A 19,267-nucleotide genomic window follows, 5' to 3' on the forward strand; every position below is an offset into this window, starting at 1 on the left:
GAGTTGCGTTCTCTAGGCGCCCGACTCTGTGTGTCCGGGCTGTATGCAGCCTCAGCACATACACAATCCTGAACCTGTGGTTGAGGGCGTGATCACACCTTCTAACCCAGTTTAAGGGCCAGGGTTAAAAGTTGAGCTAGCGGGGTGGAAGTGCCGGAATCAGCAACATCCCTGGAGCGCCACACAAGCAGCTCGGGTTGGGCAGCTCATGTGAATAGCCTCCCGGTTTCCCCAATCGGCGGCTGCTTTGTGCCAATCTCCTCCCCCCACTTGGGCTAATCCACTGTTCGCTCCCAGCCAATTAGGGAACACACAATGAAGATGAAGGCATCAAAGTGTCAAACAGCCAACCCAATTTGCCAAACAACCATCTAGGCAACTTTCTGTTTCGCTGCCCCACACAGGCAGTTTCACTGCCCGCCACTGCCAGACTTTTGCTCTGATCCAGTGGCAGCAAAATACAGTTATGCATGTGCAACCCTAGCCGGCCCTTTTCATGAAAGACACCCTCCTTAAATGGGATCAGCATTAAAGTCTACACTTTAAGATAACTCCTAGAGCCAACTGAGACAAAATATAGTAATTGTTTCATGTGGCAAAATATACTTCCAGCCCCTGTCCAGAGATTGGCCATTCCTAAAGAATGCCTCTCCCTCTGACTCCATATAATGATGCTAAATTAATGCTGCTCTTGCAGTTGTACCTGGTTTCCAAAGTGGCAGTGCTGTTTAGCTGATGTGCTGCTTTTTTAAAAAACAAAGCTTAACCCGTAAGTGTTACTTCTTTAGTCCCTTTGTACCTGTTCACTTTCTTCCTCCTTCCCGATGCAAAGCCAAGCCCACTAAAGACAGCATCACAGAGCCCAGTTTCATGAGAATAGAGCATTCACGTGAAACAATTTAAAATGACTCCCATGAGACAGCCCTAACATTTAAAACCGTTGTCAGTTGACCTGCCAAGTTGATTTTTTGTATTTTTTCCCCATCATCATGGATAGAAAATGGATGGAATCAGCCCATGATTCTGGTATATAAATAGGATAATAGCCCAGTCAAGCTTAATGGTGCACACACAGGGAAAATATGTATCAAGCTACACATTACTTTCAGTATGTGACTTTTAAGCACATGCCTGATTTTTTAAAAATGTTAAATAGCAGCTAGATTGGGCCTCCCATGGATTGGGATTATGGCAGGGGCCCATTGTGGTGCAGATTTAAATCAGGGTCCTCTGTGCGTGCAACTTGTCTTGTGGGGGGAGTTCCCATTGGCACCCACTTCACCCACAAGAGAATGGACACAGACCCGATGACAGTTGAATCAACATTTGAGTTCCTGTCTGTAATTCAAATGGAAAATCTAGACTAACTAGAATTAAATTTAGATATGAAAATCACTCTCTTCTGCATTCTGACCCATATTAACAATTTTCAAAAGTGGCATTCTCAGTACCATTTGTAAACCCTCCCATGATCCTAACCAATTAGGAATCACAAGAAGAAGAAGAAGAAGAAGAAGAAGAAGAAGAAGAAGAAGAAGAAGAAGAAGAAGAAGAAGAAGAAGAAGACGACATCATGATGCCAGATGTGATGCCATCTTTTTCACACAAAGGAAGAGGAAGGGGGAGAAACCAGTACCCCTCATCCTTCCCAGATCGCGTATAAACGAAGCTTAACACAAGTTATTAATTTCCCATTTTCTACATGATGCTCACACTGACCTGTGTTACACATATTAAAATGTTAACTGCTTCACACTCTAAGAAATACCACTTCCTCTCTTTTGTATTGTGAGAAAGGTCTTGTCCCCAAGAAAAGAGGCAGGGCATTGCATTTCTCCAGGGCCACAATGGGGATCGTCACTGGTACCACTAGGCCTGCCTCTGTTCACAGAAAAAGGAATTCAGTTAAATTAAGTTAGTTACATTTTTAGGCATTATCATTTGCGTTAAAAATGGTGGTTTGCCATGTTAATTAACACATCAGCCATATTCATAAGTTCAAAGAATATCCCACCTATGCTATAGACACGGTTTGCATCTCTTTTGAATGGCAGCGCCAACATACAAAACCATTTGGCAGCAAGAGTTATGACGACAGTAGCACATTACAGGTATCAGCATATTATCAAAGTTGTTAATTCCAAGCTCCCTTCACATGACCCATCATCACAAAATGTTATTAAAAATTGGTGTCATTTTTGTGGTCCATGGGGCAGCTTTTCTAAGGTCTGAACCTGTGGTTGCTCTCATACTGAGCAGGATAAGGATGTGCAAATCGATTTGAATTCAAATCAATTCAACTCAAGAGCTGTTTGGTGCTTTTTAAAGAAACCATTCAGGCTCCCTGATTGGTTAAAAAATGCACCAAAACAGGGACAAATCAATTCAAATTCAAATCAAATTTCCAGAATGCATTCCAATGTGATTTGAATTCAAAACGAATTTTCAGAATTCGATTTGAATTAAAAACAAATAAAAAAATCCATTTCATGCACATCTCTTGTTGGATTACTACTGCAGCAACACATTATCAGTAGTGTAAAACTAACCTGTCTCAAGGCAGTCATGAGACAAGTTAGCTTTACCCTACTGATGATGTGCAGCTTTTGTAATGGCCACTGGTGGAAAAGGAACCACATCACTTAGACAGCCAGGAACTCTGCTATAATTCTTGCAAAGGAGTTAAGAGAGCTATTCAGATTTATGCCTTGATTTAGGCTCGGTTCAGACTCCTTTTGGGCTGGTGATGACATTTGCTTGGCAGAGGTATAATCTCTTTGGTCACCTATAGTAATAAGTGACCAAGTCACTTAATGCAGAGGCTTGTATGTATGATAGCTTGATTCATATTTATTTCCCTAGAAAGGTGGTGGATCATAGTGTCGCCACATTTAAGCCCTTGCATGGAGGACCCATCTCACATGTCACTTTAAGTCTGTAGTGGTAGAGAAGGACACGCCCCGCCATTCCTCCACCATGCAAATTTCATTGCTGGTCCAATAAGTGTCCAAATTGGGTCTTAATCCTCTGCAATAAGATAAGTGGAAAGAACAACATCAGAGCCATTCCCTTACCAACAGTCACGTAGGCGGTTCCTAAAATGTTCACATCACAGGTAATAAAGAGGAACGATTAAGTGCCTTTCCAATGTGGATTTGCAAGTGCTTTTATGTACATGTACAAACTGAGCCTCACTCAATCCCATATGGCATGTGTAATTAGCCCCATTTTACTGCTGTGAAAACTGAGGTGTGGGAAATTAAACCATTCCACTATACGTATTGCCCACAAAAAGAGTTATTAATGAACATACAGAGCTACAGGTGAAACTCGGAAAATTAGAATATTGTGCAAAAGTCCATTAATTTCAGTAATGCAAATTAAAAGGTGAAACGGATATATGAGACAGACGCATTACATGCAAAGCGAGATAAGTCAAGCCTTAATTTGTTATAATTGTGATGATCATGGCGTACAGCTCATGAAAACCCCAAATCCACAATCCCAGAAAATTAGAATATTACATGGAACCAAGAAGACAAGGATTGTAGAATAGAACAATATCGGACCTCTGAAAAGTATACAGCAAACTCGCCTGACCTGACCCCATAGAGAATCTATGGGGCATTGCCAAGAGAAGGATGAGAGACATGAGACCAAACAATGCAGAAGAGCTGAGGACCGCTAATGAAGCATCCTGGTCTTCCATAATACCTCATCAGTGCCACAGGCTGATAGCATCCATGCCACGCCGCATTGAGGCAGTAATTGCTGCAAAAGGGGCCCAAACCAAGTACTGAATACATATGCATGCTTATACTTTTCAGAAGTCCAATATTGTTCTATTCTACAATCCTTGTCTTCTTGGTTCCATGTAATATTCTAATTTTCTGGGATTGTGGATTTGGGGTTTTCATGAGCTGTACGCCATGATCATCACAATTATAACAAATTAAGGCTTGACTTATCTCGCTTTGCATGTAATGCATCTGTCTCATATATCAGTTTCACCTTTTAATTTGCATTACTGAAATTAATGGACTTTTGCACGATATTCTAATTTTCCGAGTTTCACCTGTACCTGGGCCACTTTCTCCTTTGTGTGACTGGCTGAAATGTTTGGTGCCACTAAAACCCAGAGCAAATTGCTTGCTGATCTCAGTAGGATCATGCTACAATCTTTGCTGTGTTCAAGTGGGTGCCAGTTTTTGCAATAATTTATGAGCAGCAGGAAGGTAAGATTCTACCACAGAAAGGAACCACCATTTCAAGAGGAAGTTGAAACTCCTTACAGCAGACCCTTCAGGGGATAAAACCCTAAACCCTTTCAAAACATTGCAAATTTCAGGGCACATAACCAGGTAGAAAATGCAGCAGATTGGATGAAGTGCACTCCTTTTGTACAGTATATGCTTAGCCCAGATAGCAAGACAATTGCTGTTAACCATCCATCATATATGGCAGACACTAAGTCCATGCAAATCACATTGAAATCATCAGAACTTAAGAACACTGTTACATGCTCTTTAAGCATTCAATGGGATTTAGAGCTGATTCCCATTTTATGGAGGCAGGCATATCTGCCATGTTTAAAGTTGTGTTCCCTATTAGGATAGGGAGCTTCAGCCAATCTTGGCTCCCCAGAGCATGTTCACGGTGCCCCCTAGAGTTTTGCAACTTGCATCTCCCCTTCATACTTGACATACTGTGTTGTCACAGCACAAGAACACAAGGATAAATACAGAACACATGAAATGTGACCTGACTCTTAAAGCCAAGAGGAACTGGACACAAGCTGAATAATGTTGATACATAACATCTTATTTAAACCAATAAACCACTCAAACCAATAAATCAGCTTCAGCTAACAGAAATGGCTTTAACCCCATTGAGTTAAATGAGACTGGGGCTCAAAGGTGAGTGAGGCATTGGCACAATTCAGATTATTCGGCACTTAGAAGCCCCATTGAGACCAATGAAAATTAAGCGCCTAGGCAAATGCTTAAGCTCTATGGAAGTACCTACCAGGGCTATGCAGTTGGGTCAGTCCAATAGGCATGATGGACCCGATATGCTCTCTGTTGGGCATTATAGCAATAGCAATAGCAATAGCACTTACATTTATATACCGCTCTATAGCTGGAAGCTCTCTAAGCGGTTTACAATGATTTAGCATATTGCCCCCCAACATTCTGGGTACTCATTTTACCGACCTCGGAAGGATGGAAGGCTGAGTCAACCTTGAGCCCCTGGTCAGGATAGAACTTGCAAACTTCTGGTTACAGGGCGGCAGTTTTACCACTGCGCCACCAGGGGCTCTTTATATTATTATTATTATAGGAAGGAGTTCTGCCATGAAAAGTAGGAACCCAGACTAAAACCCCTCCTGTTGGTGTTCCAATATGCCTGTTGGACCCAACCACATGAAAGAGAAGCAGTTTCTCAGCTGAGAGATGGCTTCTCTTTCACCTGCTGGAGATGTATAAGTTAAAGGGAAAACTGTAACTTTTAAATACCAAAAATGGAATGTTGGAAAATGGTCAGATTTCTGATCCAACCCTACCTGACAGTTGGGGCGGATGGGCATGTCGGTCCCTACTGACAATTTTCCTGTGGGATCAGATTCAACAATTCTCAGAGTGCACAGGCCTAGTACCTATGTATATGTAACATCAGGTATCAGAAAAGCATGAGGAACGTCCCCAAATGTCAAATAAATTGAAGTTTGGATGGGCAGAATTAACACGCATGATTGCTGCAGCAATGGCAAAATAACCCCTGCTAACTTGGCAAAGAGGCACCTAACGTGGTGATTCTCTTTTATTTAGCAGGGAAAGAGTAACTGGTCCTATCCACCCCCAGCACAGTACCTCCAGTGACTGTTGCTGGTGTTTATCTTATGTTTCTTTTTAGATTATGAGCCCTTTGGGGATAGGGATTCATCTTATCTTATCTTATCTTATCTTATTTATTTATTTATTATTTCTGTGTGTAAACCACCCTGAGCCATTTTTGGAAGGGCGGTATAGAAATCAAATGAATGAAAATGCTTAACCAAGATTTAAATAGTGGAGGGAATATTCCAGAAACAGACATATATATATATTCTGCAAAGGGCATTGCTCTAGAAACTTGTTCTTGATTTTGCTCTGCTTACAGAAATGTAGCATGTAACGGCATTATGTTCTTGCCTGGCATGGACCCAACTGTTGGTGTACCAAAAAACAATATTTTTTTTGCTATTTTAATTACAGAAGAAATGATCTGTACCATTTATAGTGTAAAGTCATGCAAAATCATGCTCAAAACTAAGCCACTTAGTTTTGGCAGCATGAGCAAAACCGCATTAATCGGCCGTATGGAATGGTGCAGAATGATTAACCACTAATACCAGCATGCAGTGCAGCCATCGGTGTTTTGTTTTTGAGCTAGGAAGCTTTGGGTGTATAGTGAGATATACAAAGTTTATGTTTACATTACAAGAAGAAGCCAGCCCAAGATCACCCCCCCCACCCACGGAGAATTTTAAACCGGCTTGTTGGAAGGGGTCCATACTGAATCAGAAATCCCATCCCCTGTTGAAGAAAGAGGCATAGAGCCGCTCGGAGTAAAAGGATCAGTATCCGTGTCTGTTTCACCCTCTGCTAAGTAACGCTTCTCCTTCATCCAACTTGACCCCCCGCTGGGCCCAAAAGGGAAGTCTTCTTTGTCTTGGGAGATGCTGAATCCACTTGGTGAGCGCTCCAGTTCCTCATGGTTGACAGAGAGGAGGGATAGCGGGGTGTCGCTGTCTCTTGTCATGCTGTGGTTCTGCCTAGAAGAGATCCAGTCTCGAGGTGGGCTCCGGAGATCTCCAGATGGTGACCGGTAAGAAACGTGGGAGTCAATTAACGTAAGTATAGGCAAAACGGTTGGCCTTTCGATGTACGAAGTTGAGAATGGGCCGGCTGGAAACCGACTGGAGTTTTGCCCACCCAACGGCAATGAAAGTGGACCACTGTGATGGCCCTGTGTTGAGAAGCCAAAAGGAGTGACTTTGTTCACCGGGACTTGGTGGAAGCTAGGAGGCATTTCATGAATGGAAGGCTCAGAGTATTTGTAAATGATGGATTTCAGTTCAGAATATCTGTTATCCTCTGCTGGAGAGGCAGTTTCTTTTGAAGGGCACACCTCCATGACTTGGACTTGCAGCTGCTCCATGTGCTGCATGTGCATGTCGACTAAAAAATCCAGTTTCTTCCCCATGTCATGGACCTGAAAGAGAACAAGCATCAGCAGAGCTGGCTCCATGGAAGTAGACATCTGAGGCAAGGCACACACAGGGCTGCCCTGCACTGCAGGTGCCCGCTGCCACCTACCCACCTCCCTCTGTCCCTTCACCTTCCTCTCCCAGTGCACACTCTGCCTGCACCTAGCTCAAGTCTGGTGGACAGATGAGAGCTGCAGGCAGCAAGCAGGAGGGAGCATGTTGCTGGAGGAGGACATGAGCATTGCACCCACTCCTTGCTTGCTGCCTCCAGCTCACACCACCATCTGACTCCCTCCTAAGTCGGAGTCCACTGCTGCTGCCCCTCTTTTCCCTCTCCTTCCCTTCCCAGTACACACTCTGCCTGTCTCCAGCTCATGTCTGATGGACAGATGGGAGCTGCAAGCAGCAAGCAAGGAAGAGATACATTGCTGGAGGATGGGAGCAAGAAGAAGCAATGCACCCCGTCCTCCCTTCAGCTCATGTCCATCCATCAGATGTGAGTGCTGGCAGCAAGCAAGGAAGGAGTACACATCTGGAGGAAGGGAGCATCCATCAGAACCACAGCATGATGAGAGACAGTGACACGCCACTATCCCTCCTCTTTGTCAACCGTGAGGAACTGGAGTGCTCCTTCCTTCCTTCCTTCCTTCCTTCCTTCCTTCCTTCCTTCCTTCAGTTCATGTCCATCCATCAGATGTGAGCTGGAGGGAGGGAGGGAGGGGTACACTGCTGGAGGATGGGAGCTGGAAAGAGCAATGCGCTCCCTTGCTACCTCCCTGCAGCTCATGTCCATCCATAAGCAATGACTGGAGGTAGCATACAAGGAAAGGGTGTGTTGCTCCCTCTGCCTGCTGTACATGCCTGTCCATTGCCTTCCTGTCAGCAGAGGGAGAAGAAAGCAAGAAGGACAGGGGCAAACAAGGTGCTCCCTCGATGAAGCAGAGGCATTGCTAGGGGCGAATAACAAGTTTTCCTCCCCCCGCAGGGCTCAGGTGGTATACGGATATTGATAGTGCAACTAAAACTGCTAAATCGGAGGGCATCGGGGGAGGCAGGGATGTATTCTACTGCACCCCAAAAATAGCATCCCAATCCAGTGCCTGAAGCGATTGCCTCATATTGCCTTATGGGGGATCTGTCCCTGACTATCCAATGAGAACCAGTGAACCACTGGGGTTTCAAAGCCGTCACCAATCATGCACAAGTGTCTCCATATTAAAGTTATAAAGGGAGGAAGAGACTTTCACTTTTGAGATCTACTCTTCAAGCAGTTCCACATGATCAGCTGGTCTAGATGCTGCCTCACTTACACCCCAGTTGCTTCTCCCACCCCACCCCCTGGTGCAGGAACTTCCACAAACACTCACTATGTGGCATGGCACCCTACACAAGGTGTCTCTGAGAAGCTCACCAGCAGGACACAGTGGAAACAACTGTCCCAGTGTTTATTTCTAACATTTGGCCATTGTAAGAACATAAGGGCAGCCCTACGGGATCAGAGCAAAGGTACATTGCTATTCACGGTGGCCATTCACAGTAGACAACTCAGGTGCCAGGAAGGTCACATGCAGGGCTAGAAGTTCTAGCCCACCCCCACTGTTGTACCTGGGCAACTGGTATTCAATGGCACACTGAATTTTCCAGCCATGACTAATCAGTGGATGTCTCCCTTTGCACAATGAATTCCATTATTGGCTATCATAGCTAGCAAGATGGGATTAGGCTGAAGTTCAGTGGGAGAGCATCTGCATTGCATGCACAAAGGTCCCAGGTTCAATCCTTGGCATCTCCAAGTAGGGCTGGGAAAGACTCTTGTCAGAAACCTTGGAGAGCTGCTGCCAGTCAGTGTGCACAACACTGAGCTAGATAGATGGACCAATGTTCTGGCTCCGTATAAGGCAGCTCCTGTTTCTTAAACCTATGCCCCAGGAATTCATCGAATCCATTTTAAGGTGATCTATGCTATTGATAGTTTTGAGTACTGCACCAACTGCGCATCTGGAAATTACCAAATTGTTGAAGGCAGAAGATCAAGAGATCGGATTTGAACTGCTTGAACTTGAACTTTAAGGACGTTTGGATTGTCCAAGTCTTCCAGAGCTTTCTCATTCATTCATTCATTCAATTTCTATACCACCCTTCCAAAAATGGCTCAGGGCGGTTTGCACACAGAAATAATAAATAAATAAGATGGATCCCCATCCCCAAAGGGTTCACAATCTAAAAAGAAACACAAGATAGACACCAGCAACAGTCACTGGAGGTACTGTGCTGGGGGTGGATAGGGCCAATTACTCTCCCCCTGCTAAATAAAGAGAATCACCACGTTGAAAGGTGCCTCTTTGCCAAGTAAGCAGGGGCTACGTAGTAATGTAACTTATGTAGTAACTTATGTAGTCAACTATAGGACAAGTTGTTCTGGTGAGAACTCACGATAATCATAATTGATAATTACCATCCTCACAAGTTAGCCCACTTCAGCCTTGAACGTTCACACGTCCACCATCTTGAATCAGGGTGGGTGACATCATCATAAACTATGTCAATGAGCTGTTCCTATGTATCACTCACTACAACTGTACCAAAATTGATTTAAATTGGTTAGGCATTTAACAAGTTAGCCCACTTGCGCCTAAATGTTCATGCATCCACCATCTTGAATTGGGGTGGGTGACATCATTAAAAACCATGCCATTGAGGTGTCCCTATGTGTCACTCACTACAACTGTACCAAATGGGATTCAAATCCATTAGGCAGTTCACAAGTTAGCCCACTAGCGCGTCAAATGTTCACACGTCTGCCATCTTGAACTGGGGTGGATGACATCATCACAAACTACTCCATTGAGGGCCCCTACAACTGTACCCAATTTGGTTCATATTGCTCCAGGCATTGCAAAGTTGATGGTGGGAATGGGCACACACACACAGAATGCCAGGTGATCTCATAAGCTTACTTCCCTTAAGGGAAGTAGGCTAAAAAGCAGGTCATCAGTATAAACACGATACAAAATTGCAGTTTTAAAGGCCCACAGGGGAAGGACCACAGCTCAGCAGGAAAGCACTGCTTTGCATGCAAAAAACCCTCAGGATCTGTCTCTGCCATCTCCAGATAGGGCTGGGGAAAGCCCTTGTCCGAAACCCTGGAGAGCCACTTCCAATCAGTGTAGACAGAGCTGAGCTACATGGACCAATGGCCTGATTCAGCATTTTCATACTAGGGGTGTGCACGGAACCATGGAACTGCAGTCCGGCACTGGGGTGGGGGGTTCCTTTAAGAGCGGGGGGAGGGTTTACTTACCCCTCCCGCTGCTTTCCCCCTCCGGTGCCCGTAGTTCTGTCAATAATTGGGACGGCAGGATACCTCCCTGCTGCCCCCTCTTACGTTTTGCTGCTGCTCCTGGCTACGCTGCAAAAGGTTTCAATAAGCCTGTAGCGCACGCACATGTCACACGCACACTTCATGTCTCTGCGACACATGCGCATATGCACATGGCGGAGACACGAAGCGTGCGCACAACGTGCGCAAGCACTAAAGATTTATTGAAGCCTTTTGCGTGTAGCCAGCAGCAGCAGCAAAACGTATGAAGGGGTGGCAGGGAGGTATCCTGTCGCCCCAATTATTAACAGAACTACGGGCGCCGGAGGGGGAAAGCAGCGGGAGGGGTAAGTAAACCTTCCCCCCGCTCTTAAAGGACCTCCCCCGAATCACCCGAACCGCCCATGTCTGGACCGGTCCAGAGGCCTGTAGAATGGCCTCCGGAACAGTCCAGGCTCATCACTACTTCTTACATCCAAAGGGGGGAAAAATAATGAAAAGAGCTGAGGATTTCGTACCTGTCTTTCAACTCTGACAAACTTGCCCATCATACTTTGGTCTTCAGGATCTACTGTGGATGCTTTGGCTATGTACGGCTCATTCCTAAAAGTGAAAAAAGATCCAGTTTACAGGTAGGCAAAAATTTCTCTGTTTATAGATCACAAATAATTCACGCAACATGTTCTGGATAGCTCTCTGCAAAAACAGCAACATAATAATAATAACAACAATAATCTGGTCATTACATGCCAATTGGGATACTGGCATTATTATGCATTTTCCTGATTTAAAAGAATGGATACCTGAGCTAACTTAACGTGGTTTCCAATGGGATGGGATGGAGACTGGTTGGTTGTGGTGCAGTCACCACGTCTAACTGTTGTGCACTGCGGAATCTCAGCATCTGCCTGCCAAAGGAGCTGGTCTACAGACTCCTGAAGTCTTGGCTAGGCTGTTAGCTCACCAGCATCTCACCTAGCAGGGCGCTGGGGTTTGTCTTGCTGGAGGCCTCCAAGCAGAGGCTAGGCAGCCATCTGCTGAGGATGCTCAGTTATGGATTCCCTGCACTACGCAAGGGATTGGACTAGATGGCCTCCAGGACCCCTCCAATGCTGCCATTCTATGATCCATCCCACTGCTGCAAATCTATCGTGTCTCACTTAAGGGGGCTTATTGGGTTTTTTCCCCTGTTCCCTTTTTAACTACTGCTCTGTTGCTTTCTTGGCTGCTTTTATGTGGGAAGTTATTTCTATATTGCTGTAGTCTGTTTTATATTGTTATGATGTGTTGTGAGCCCCTTGGGCACTGGAAAATGGAGAGGTGGGATTATAATAAAATAAAGTGGGCAAATCTATGGAGGCCGGTCATGTTCCCCATATAAAAGCACAAGCGAGCCCACTCAGTCGGTCATTCCCAATTCATGTGCTGGGATATGCTTGTGTGCAGCAACAGTATTATTTATTTATTTAAAATATTTCTATATCATCCAAAACCTGTGTCTCTGGGAGGTTTACAATTAAAATCATTTAAAACAGTAAATCAGTTAACAATTAAAAGCATTTAAGTGATTAAAAACATTAAAACCCAATATTGAAATTATTTAAAACTATATTACTCTAGGGCTCTAAGTAAGAACGGCTCCTGTGAGCCACCCAGCCATTGACAGAGGGGGCTACCCACTGGATCTCTCCATGATTCACTCTCCTGGCCTGGTCTCTTCCCACTCTGTGTCCACTGGGGGTGAACAATCTGGCCATCTCGCTCGGTCAGATGCAATCGGTTCCCTGGCTCAGTAGGAGAGCACCTGCTTGGCATCCAGGAAGTCCCAGGTTCCACCCCTGACAGCATCTCCAGGTTGAGCTGGGAGAGACTCCTGCTCGAAACCCGTTGAATGCCTGTTGTCAGACTTGCAGAAAAAGAGAGGGAATCCCCAGCTGCCTCACAAAATCAAGCCTGGTGAGAGCATTTTGGATAGAAGGTTATTCTTTTTCAAGGGCATTTTCCATACTAAAACATAAAAAACAATTTTTAAAAGGAGGCAAAACCCAAATAATATCTCATGCCAACTCTACTGTTGGCCATGAGAGGTTTTTGGTGGTTGGTTTGGGGTTTTTTGCATCTGAAAGTGCCCTTGAAAAAGAACAACGTTTTTATTGGAAAGGCATCATGCTTAATAAAGGATGAACTTGGGGGTTCCCTCTCTTCTTCTGCTTTTCTGGTGGGGCATCCGTCCTGCCAAAAGACTAGGCAATAGGCTCCCACCTCTCAGGAGACTTCCTGGTTGAGCCATAGAAGGGGAAGCACCCCCACGGCCTGTGCAATGGAACTTCTGTACTTCTCTTCTCTGCCTTGGTCTGGAAGCCACCTCCCCTCTCTGGCCTCATGACTGGGGTCATGCTGGTGTGCTGCATTGCAAGGCATGCCTCCTCTCTGGAGCAGGCTGCACAGCCCTGCCAATTCTGCGGGCAGCAGCACAACTCCCGGGCTAGATCCCAAGATAGTGGACCAAGAAAAAGACAGAAACATGCAAGTCTGTTACCAGTGCAAAGAAGATAGTTTCACCTTGGGGACTGTTGTGTAGGGTAAGAGAAGGCGCTTCCCTTTTGGGGTTTCTTATGCTTGGGAGTGGATGGAGGTCCAGGTGCAAAAATTATATCTATTCTGAAAGAAGACAAAAATATGACATGATGGAAGGCTGTGGTTCATTCATTCTTTCAATATATAACCTGCCCTTTCCCAAGGGATATACAGCAATAAAATTAAAAACTCACTTTTAAAAAAAGCATTGCAAGTGACCCTGAAGGACCAATCCGAAAGCAGGATATAAATGTTTTAAACAACAACAACAACAACAGGAGGTCAGCTCTGGCTGGACCTGGAGAAAAGTCCATTCCCTATTCTGTGTTCTCCACCAGCATCCACTGCTTGGTTGGTTTCTGCACAGTTATGAAAACTTGCCTAGTGTAGCAGCAAAGGAACTGAGGAAAAAAGTGTTTCAAATTTCACCATTGCCATGAACCCATCAGGAGACTTTAAAGGACAGATAGACTATTTTAGGAGAGAGGTCTGAACAGACATGCATTGTATTTTGAGCAGGAGGACCTCAATATTCATGGGGGTTCCATTCCACAGTTGTACAGTGGATATGGAAACCGCAACTTTCGAGGCACTGAGTGAGTGAATGGGGAATTGGGGTTGGGTTCCCGGTTGCCGGGAAAATGAGGAAAAAATGCCAATTTTCAAACAAATGGGGGGTGGAATGCAGGGGGAAGCTCCTTACCATGCTTTGCTGCTCCCCCCGCATTGAGCCGTGCCCCTGGAATTCCCCAAAATTGGCTGAAAATAGCCTTTTTGGGTTAAAAAATGGGAGCCATTTTGTTGCTCCGAGAAACAAAATGGGGGCCAGAAATGACCTCCATTGTCTTTTCCGGCCATCTCCGACCCACAGATACATCCCGCCCCCCCGCCGCACATGCCGAAGTTGGGTGTCTTTTTCCCGACCACAGATATGTGAATCTGCAGATATCAAATCCGCGTATAATGAGGTTTGCCTGTATTTGTAAATAAGCGTTTCAAATATTTCCATCATACTTAGAATGTTAGTCTTTTGAGAAAGACACATTTGGCTAAATGTATGTGTATGTGAAATTTAATTTACCTGGTAACCTTCATTTCCTATAGTTATATTTTATATTTCTCTTCCAGAACTGGACATGATCTTTTTGTTAACTGTATTTTGCCTTTGCACTTTGTTGAAAGTATGAATAAAGAGTTAAAAGATGTCTGTCCACCCTTACTCTCTCAGCTTCAGGCACTCCTCAAATAATAATGTTGACCTACCTTCCAGGTAGACGTAAGGACTACTCAGGTAATGTATGTAAATGTGTCCCTTGATACTGTTGAAAGTATCCTCTAGCCTGAGACCATCCATCTCCAATGTCCTTGTAAAAATGCCCTTGATTGCACAGTTCTGTTTTCTGTAGAAAGCTGTGCTTTCTGATAATATCTGCTTGCCGTACAGCTGTCAAAGGCACTTGAACCCGCACCGGTACATGAGTTGGCAACCCCATCAACTTGTCTAGTCCAGGGGTTCCCACTTTGGGTTCCCAGATGTTTTTAGACTACAACTCCCATCATCCCCAGCCAAAATGGCCAAAAGGTTGAGAGCCCCTGGTCCAGTCCACAATGAGGAGTTCTGAGCCTATCTCCATCAACCTACTATCTACCCTGTTAGTGCACCTTACCTTGTCTGAAGGTATTTGATTCTGGTAAGCATGTCAAGGTGCCCTGCTGAGTATTGCTCTATCACGTCCTTTACATCGTAAGGCCTCAAAGTCTCTTTGAATCTCTTCTTATAGAGGCGGAACTGTAGTATTCTGGGACGAGAAGAGAATATTTATTAGTGACGCTTCCCTTTGCTGGTTCCAGCCATTCTGATAGGAAAAGATATTGTGTATGGCTCACCATCCAGTATCAGACTGTCACATGACAATATAAAGTTGTCCTATTGCCAACATGGCCTCAGTTGGACTTGACCTGCTGCTGGCTTCAGGGCAGTGAAAACAAACTACTTCATAGGGATTTGCTGTACGTGGGGCAGCCAACATATGGAAATGGTGGTAGTACAAAATACAGTACCCTGCTTACTAATGGGGACGAAACCAATGGAGGACATTTTGCTCATCTTAACCTGACTGTAATGGGTCCCAGTCCTTTCTGGGCCTACTGTAAGGGGCTGGTCTTAACACTTAGAACCCTAAATGGCTTGGTATCAAGATTGTGCGAGAATCACCTCTGACATGAAGCTGACCAGCTACTATGATCAACTTCAGAAGCTCTTCTCTGGGTCCCTCCACCTACGGAAGTGCGGCAGATAGGAAATCCCCGACAGGCTATTTTTCTGTTGTAGAAATCCCAATACTGGAATTTTTCCCTCAGAGAGGCTCTCCTAGTGCTGAACCAGATGTCTTTCCAGCACCAAGTGAAGACATTTTCATTTGCCCAGGCCTTTTAGTTTAAACGTTTATGGACGGCTGTAATCTGGCTCATCATCATGAGCTAGATCATGGCCACATAGGGATGGGTCTTCTCTGTTGCTGCCCCGAGATTCTGGAGTGTGCTCCTTGCTGATATAAGAGCTTCCCCATCGCTGACAACTTTTTAAAAGTACTTAAAGACTTATCTCTGCATCCAAGCCTTTTAATCTGACTGTGGCTTTCAATTGTTTTAAGGTTTTTATTCTCTGTGTTTTCACTTGTTTGATATTCCTGTAAACTGCCCAGAGATTAAAGTTTGGGGCGGTGAAAATTTTTGATAAATAAATGAATAAAAATAAATAAAATATTGATAACACCCAGCACCAAATCCCCTTATGACCTTACCCACTGGTTTCATGTAGATGTTAAAAAGCATTGGTGACAAAACGGAACCCTGAGGGACTCCATATAACAGCTCCCATTACCAGCCGCCACCATCTGGAATCTACCCAACTCATAGGAGCAAAACCACTGTAAAACAGTACCTCCTGTCCCCAACTCCCTCAGGTGATCCAGAAAGACACCATGGTCGATGGAATCGAAAAGCCACTGCGAGATCCAAAAGAACCAGCAGAAATACTCTCTCTGTCAATTCCCTGTCAATTTCCAGGCCGACCAAGGCCATCTCAACCCCATAGCCCAATCTAAAGCCAGTTTGAAATGGGTTCAGATAATCCGTTTACTCCAAGACCACTTGGAGCTGATTAGCGACTATCCTCTCAATTGTCTTACCCAACCATGGGAGGCTGGAGACCGGCCTATAATTATCCAACACCAGGGGATCGAGAAGGGGTCTTATCGTCTTAAGAAGGTGTCTAACCACTGCCTCCAAACAAGGTGGCATCTTGTTCTCCCTCAGTGAGGTATCAATGATAGCAACTAGGCTAGCTCCAACAACCTCCCTGCAAGATGAAATCAGCCATTTTGGGCAAGGATCCAAAGAACATGTGGTAGGCTGTACTGCTCCAAGCAGCTTGACCACATCCTCAGCAGTCACAAACTGAAGCTGATCCAATCTAATATTTCAAGAGGGATTGCTGGACATCTCCCTAACTGGTCCTGCAGAAATACTGGAGTCCAGATCAGTCCTAAAAAACCCTCCAAGGCCCTTTGGAATCCTACTGTATCCAACAGCCTTCTTAGGCGGACCATTCTAACAGGTCCACCACCCCTGCAGTGTTCAGACGTGAGACCAACCTAAACCAGGAAGTGGTCCGTCCATTACAATAGGGAATCTACAGGAGACCCCACCCATGGAACATGGAGACAAACACACACCCCACCTGATTCAAGCAAAAGACCAAATCCAGCATGTGACCAGCAACATGTGTAGGACTAATTGGGATAGGCCCATAGCTGTCATGGCCACTATGAACTCCTGAGCAGCACCAGACAAGCCAATCTCAAAGTGGACGTTAAAATCACCCAGCACCAAAAGGCTGGGCGACTCCAACACCAACTCAGTGACCAGCTCTGTCAGCTCAGTTAGGGAGTCTGTTAGGCAGCAGGGTGGGCAGTACACCAACAGAATCCCCAATCTATCCCAAGTACCCAATCTAAGGTACATCTACTCAATATAAGTCAATTATCTCACAGGGATCCCGATAAGGGAGATGTTATTCTTATGGACCACAGCCATTCCACCCACACACACACTTCCCCATACCTGCTCAGCAACAGAGTACCCTGGGGGAAGAAGCTGGGCCCAAAAAGGACTACTAGCTTTCCCCAACCAAGTCTCAATTATACAAGCCAGGTTGGCTCCATAATCCATGATCAAATCATGGATGATTTTGATCATCCAGAGCCAGTATGGTGTAGTGGTTAGAGTGCTGGACTAGGACCGGGGAGACCCGAGTTCAAATCCCCGTTCAGCCATGAAACTATCTAGGTGACTCTGGGCCAGTCACTTCTCTCTCAGCCTAACCTACTTCACAGGGTTGTTGTGAAAGAGAAACTCAAGTATGTAGTACACCGCTCTGGGCTCCTTGGAGGAAGAGCGGGATATAAATGTAATCATCATCATCATCATCATCATCTTATTTTGAACTGAACTGGCATTACGAAGGAGCCCGGTTAGGTTCAGTGGAGAGTTGGAACTACTCACTGAGGCCTGAGAGTTGACAGGTCAGCGGGAAGGGGAAACAGTAATTAAATTACTGGACTCCCTTCCCCTGTAACGGCGTGCTGGCCTGCCAATGCCCGATCCTCTATTCCCCACCATTACTGAAACAGCTGCCCCAATCTCATCGAACGTGCCCACCCCTGCTCCATCCTTAACAAGAGAGCCCAGACACATCCCTGTGAACAGCCTGGCACAAACCACTAAAACAAAACACTGAAATTAAAAACTAGAGGACCTCGAACATAACTTCCCCTCAAACCTCAGCCCCACACCAAAGGCCGGCCCCCTCAGGCGGCCAGGGAGCTTCAGATGGAAAAGAGTCCTGGCCTCTCAGTTAGCCCCCCAGCCCAGTCATCCTCACTGCCTCTGGCTTCCCTCTGCCCTTTCATGCCAAACTCCCCAGCACCCCAGCTCTGCTGATGGAAATGGCCCCCACAGATGCAGCTCGTCAGGGCAATCAGGACAGCGGTTCAGGCTCAGGCTGGCAGAAGGATCCGCCCGCAGTAGGTCTCCTCTGCTGGTCAAGGCTGAAGGGAGGAGGCAGGGCCAGCTTGGCAAATCTCCTGGCTCAGGCCAGGCAGATCTAGATGGGGGGGAAGGTCCCCGGCCTCTCAGCTAGCCCCTGGTCTTCCTCACTGCCTTTGGCTTCCCTTTGCCCTTCTATGCCAAACTCCCCAGCACCCCACCTCTCATGTTTTAGTTTTCCATGTATGATTGGTTCTTGGTTATGGTTTCACCATTTTAAACCATGCCAGCTATGCTGAGACTATCGTCTGAAGTACAGCACATATGCAGGAGTGTAGCACTAGGTAATGCCAAAAAAACAGTGCGCTTCTGGCTACCTACTGCGTATTTCAGGGTGAAGCTAGTGCTAATAATGCTAATACACATTTGCAAGTTGCCTAGGAGTTGCCCTTTCAGATCACCCAGATCGTGCAGGTAAGCGTCACAAAAGTCAGTGGGACTACCCATAAGTAAATCTGCATAGCACCAACAAAAGACTCATCAATTAGGACAACTGTGTATTTGCAAACACCCGGGATGAATACAATATGTTTTCTCAGACTGGTTCTCATCACATTGAGTCATGATGACCACATGCTAATTTCATATGCTAACTTCAAGTTTACCCCTGCCAACTGGGCAAAGAAGCACCCTTTAAAATGGGGATTCTCTTATATTTAACAGAGGGAGAGCAACTGTCTCTATCCAACCCCAACACAGCATTTCTTCAGTAGTTGTTAAGAAACCTTATATTTCTTCAAAATGTGAACTTTTACATGGCATCCCCAGGGATCCATACAGTCTCCAATGCTTCTTAGCATCTACATGAAACTGCTGGGAGAGATCATCAGGAGATTTGGTGTGTGGTGTTATCAGTATGTTGATGACACCCAATCTATCTCTCCATGTGGGATCATCGTCAGGAGAAGGCACAACCTCCCTAAATGTTTACCTGGAGGCAGTAATGGGCTGGATGAGGGATAACAAACTGAGACTGGATCTAAAGAAGACAGAGGTACTTATTATGCAGGGTC

At 45.4% G+C, this 19,267-nt stretch overlaps 1 protein-coding gene across 2 annotated transcripts in view; it reads right to left on the reverse strand.

The window, feature by feature from the left end:
• Window positions 1–4,042: 4,042 nt before the first annotated feature.
• KCNQ3 (potassium voltage-gated channel subfamily Q member 3) overlaps window positions 4,043–19,267 on the reverse strand; it is a 217,361-nt gene continuing 202,136 nt past the window's right edge. For both annotated transcript variants that reach the window (XM_053250572.1, XM_053250573.1), the window contains 4 exons: window positions 14,813–14,944; window positions 13,131–13,229; window positions 11,087–11,171; window positions 4,043–7,254 (listed from right to left, as the gene is read on the reverse strand). In XM_053250572.1, the coding sequence (XP_053106547.1) occupies window positions 6,526–7,254; window positions 11,087–11,171; window positions 13,131–13,229; window positions 14,813–14,944 (1,045 nt within the window). In that variant the 3' untranslated portion in view covers window positions 4,043–6,525. The remainder of the gene's footprint in view (window positions 7,255–11,086; window positions 11,172–13,130; window positions 13,230–14,812; window positions 14,945–19,267) is intronic.

Source organism: Hemicordylus capensis, chromosome 4, assembly GCF_027244095.1.
Source record: "Hemicordylus capensis ecotype Gifberg chromosome 4, rHemCap1.1.pri, whole genome shotgun sequence".
In the NCBI taxonomy this organism is placed as follows: domain Eukaryota; kingdom Metazoa; phylum Chordata; class Lepidosauria; order Squamata; family Cordylidae; genus Hemicordylus; species Hemicordylus capensis.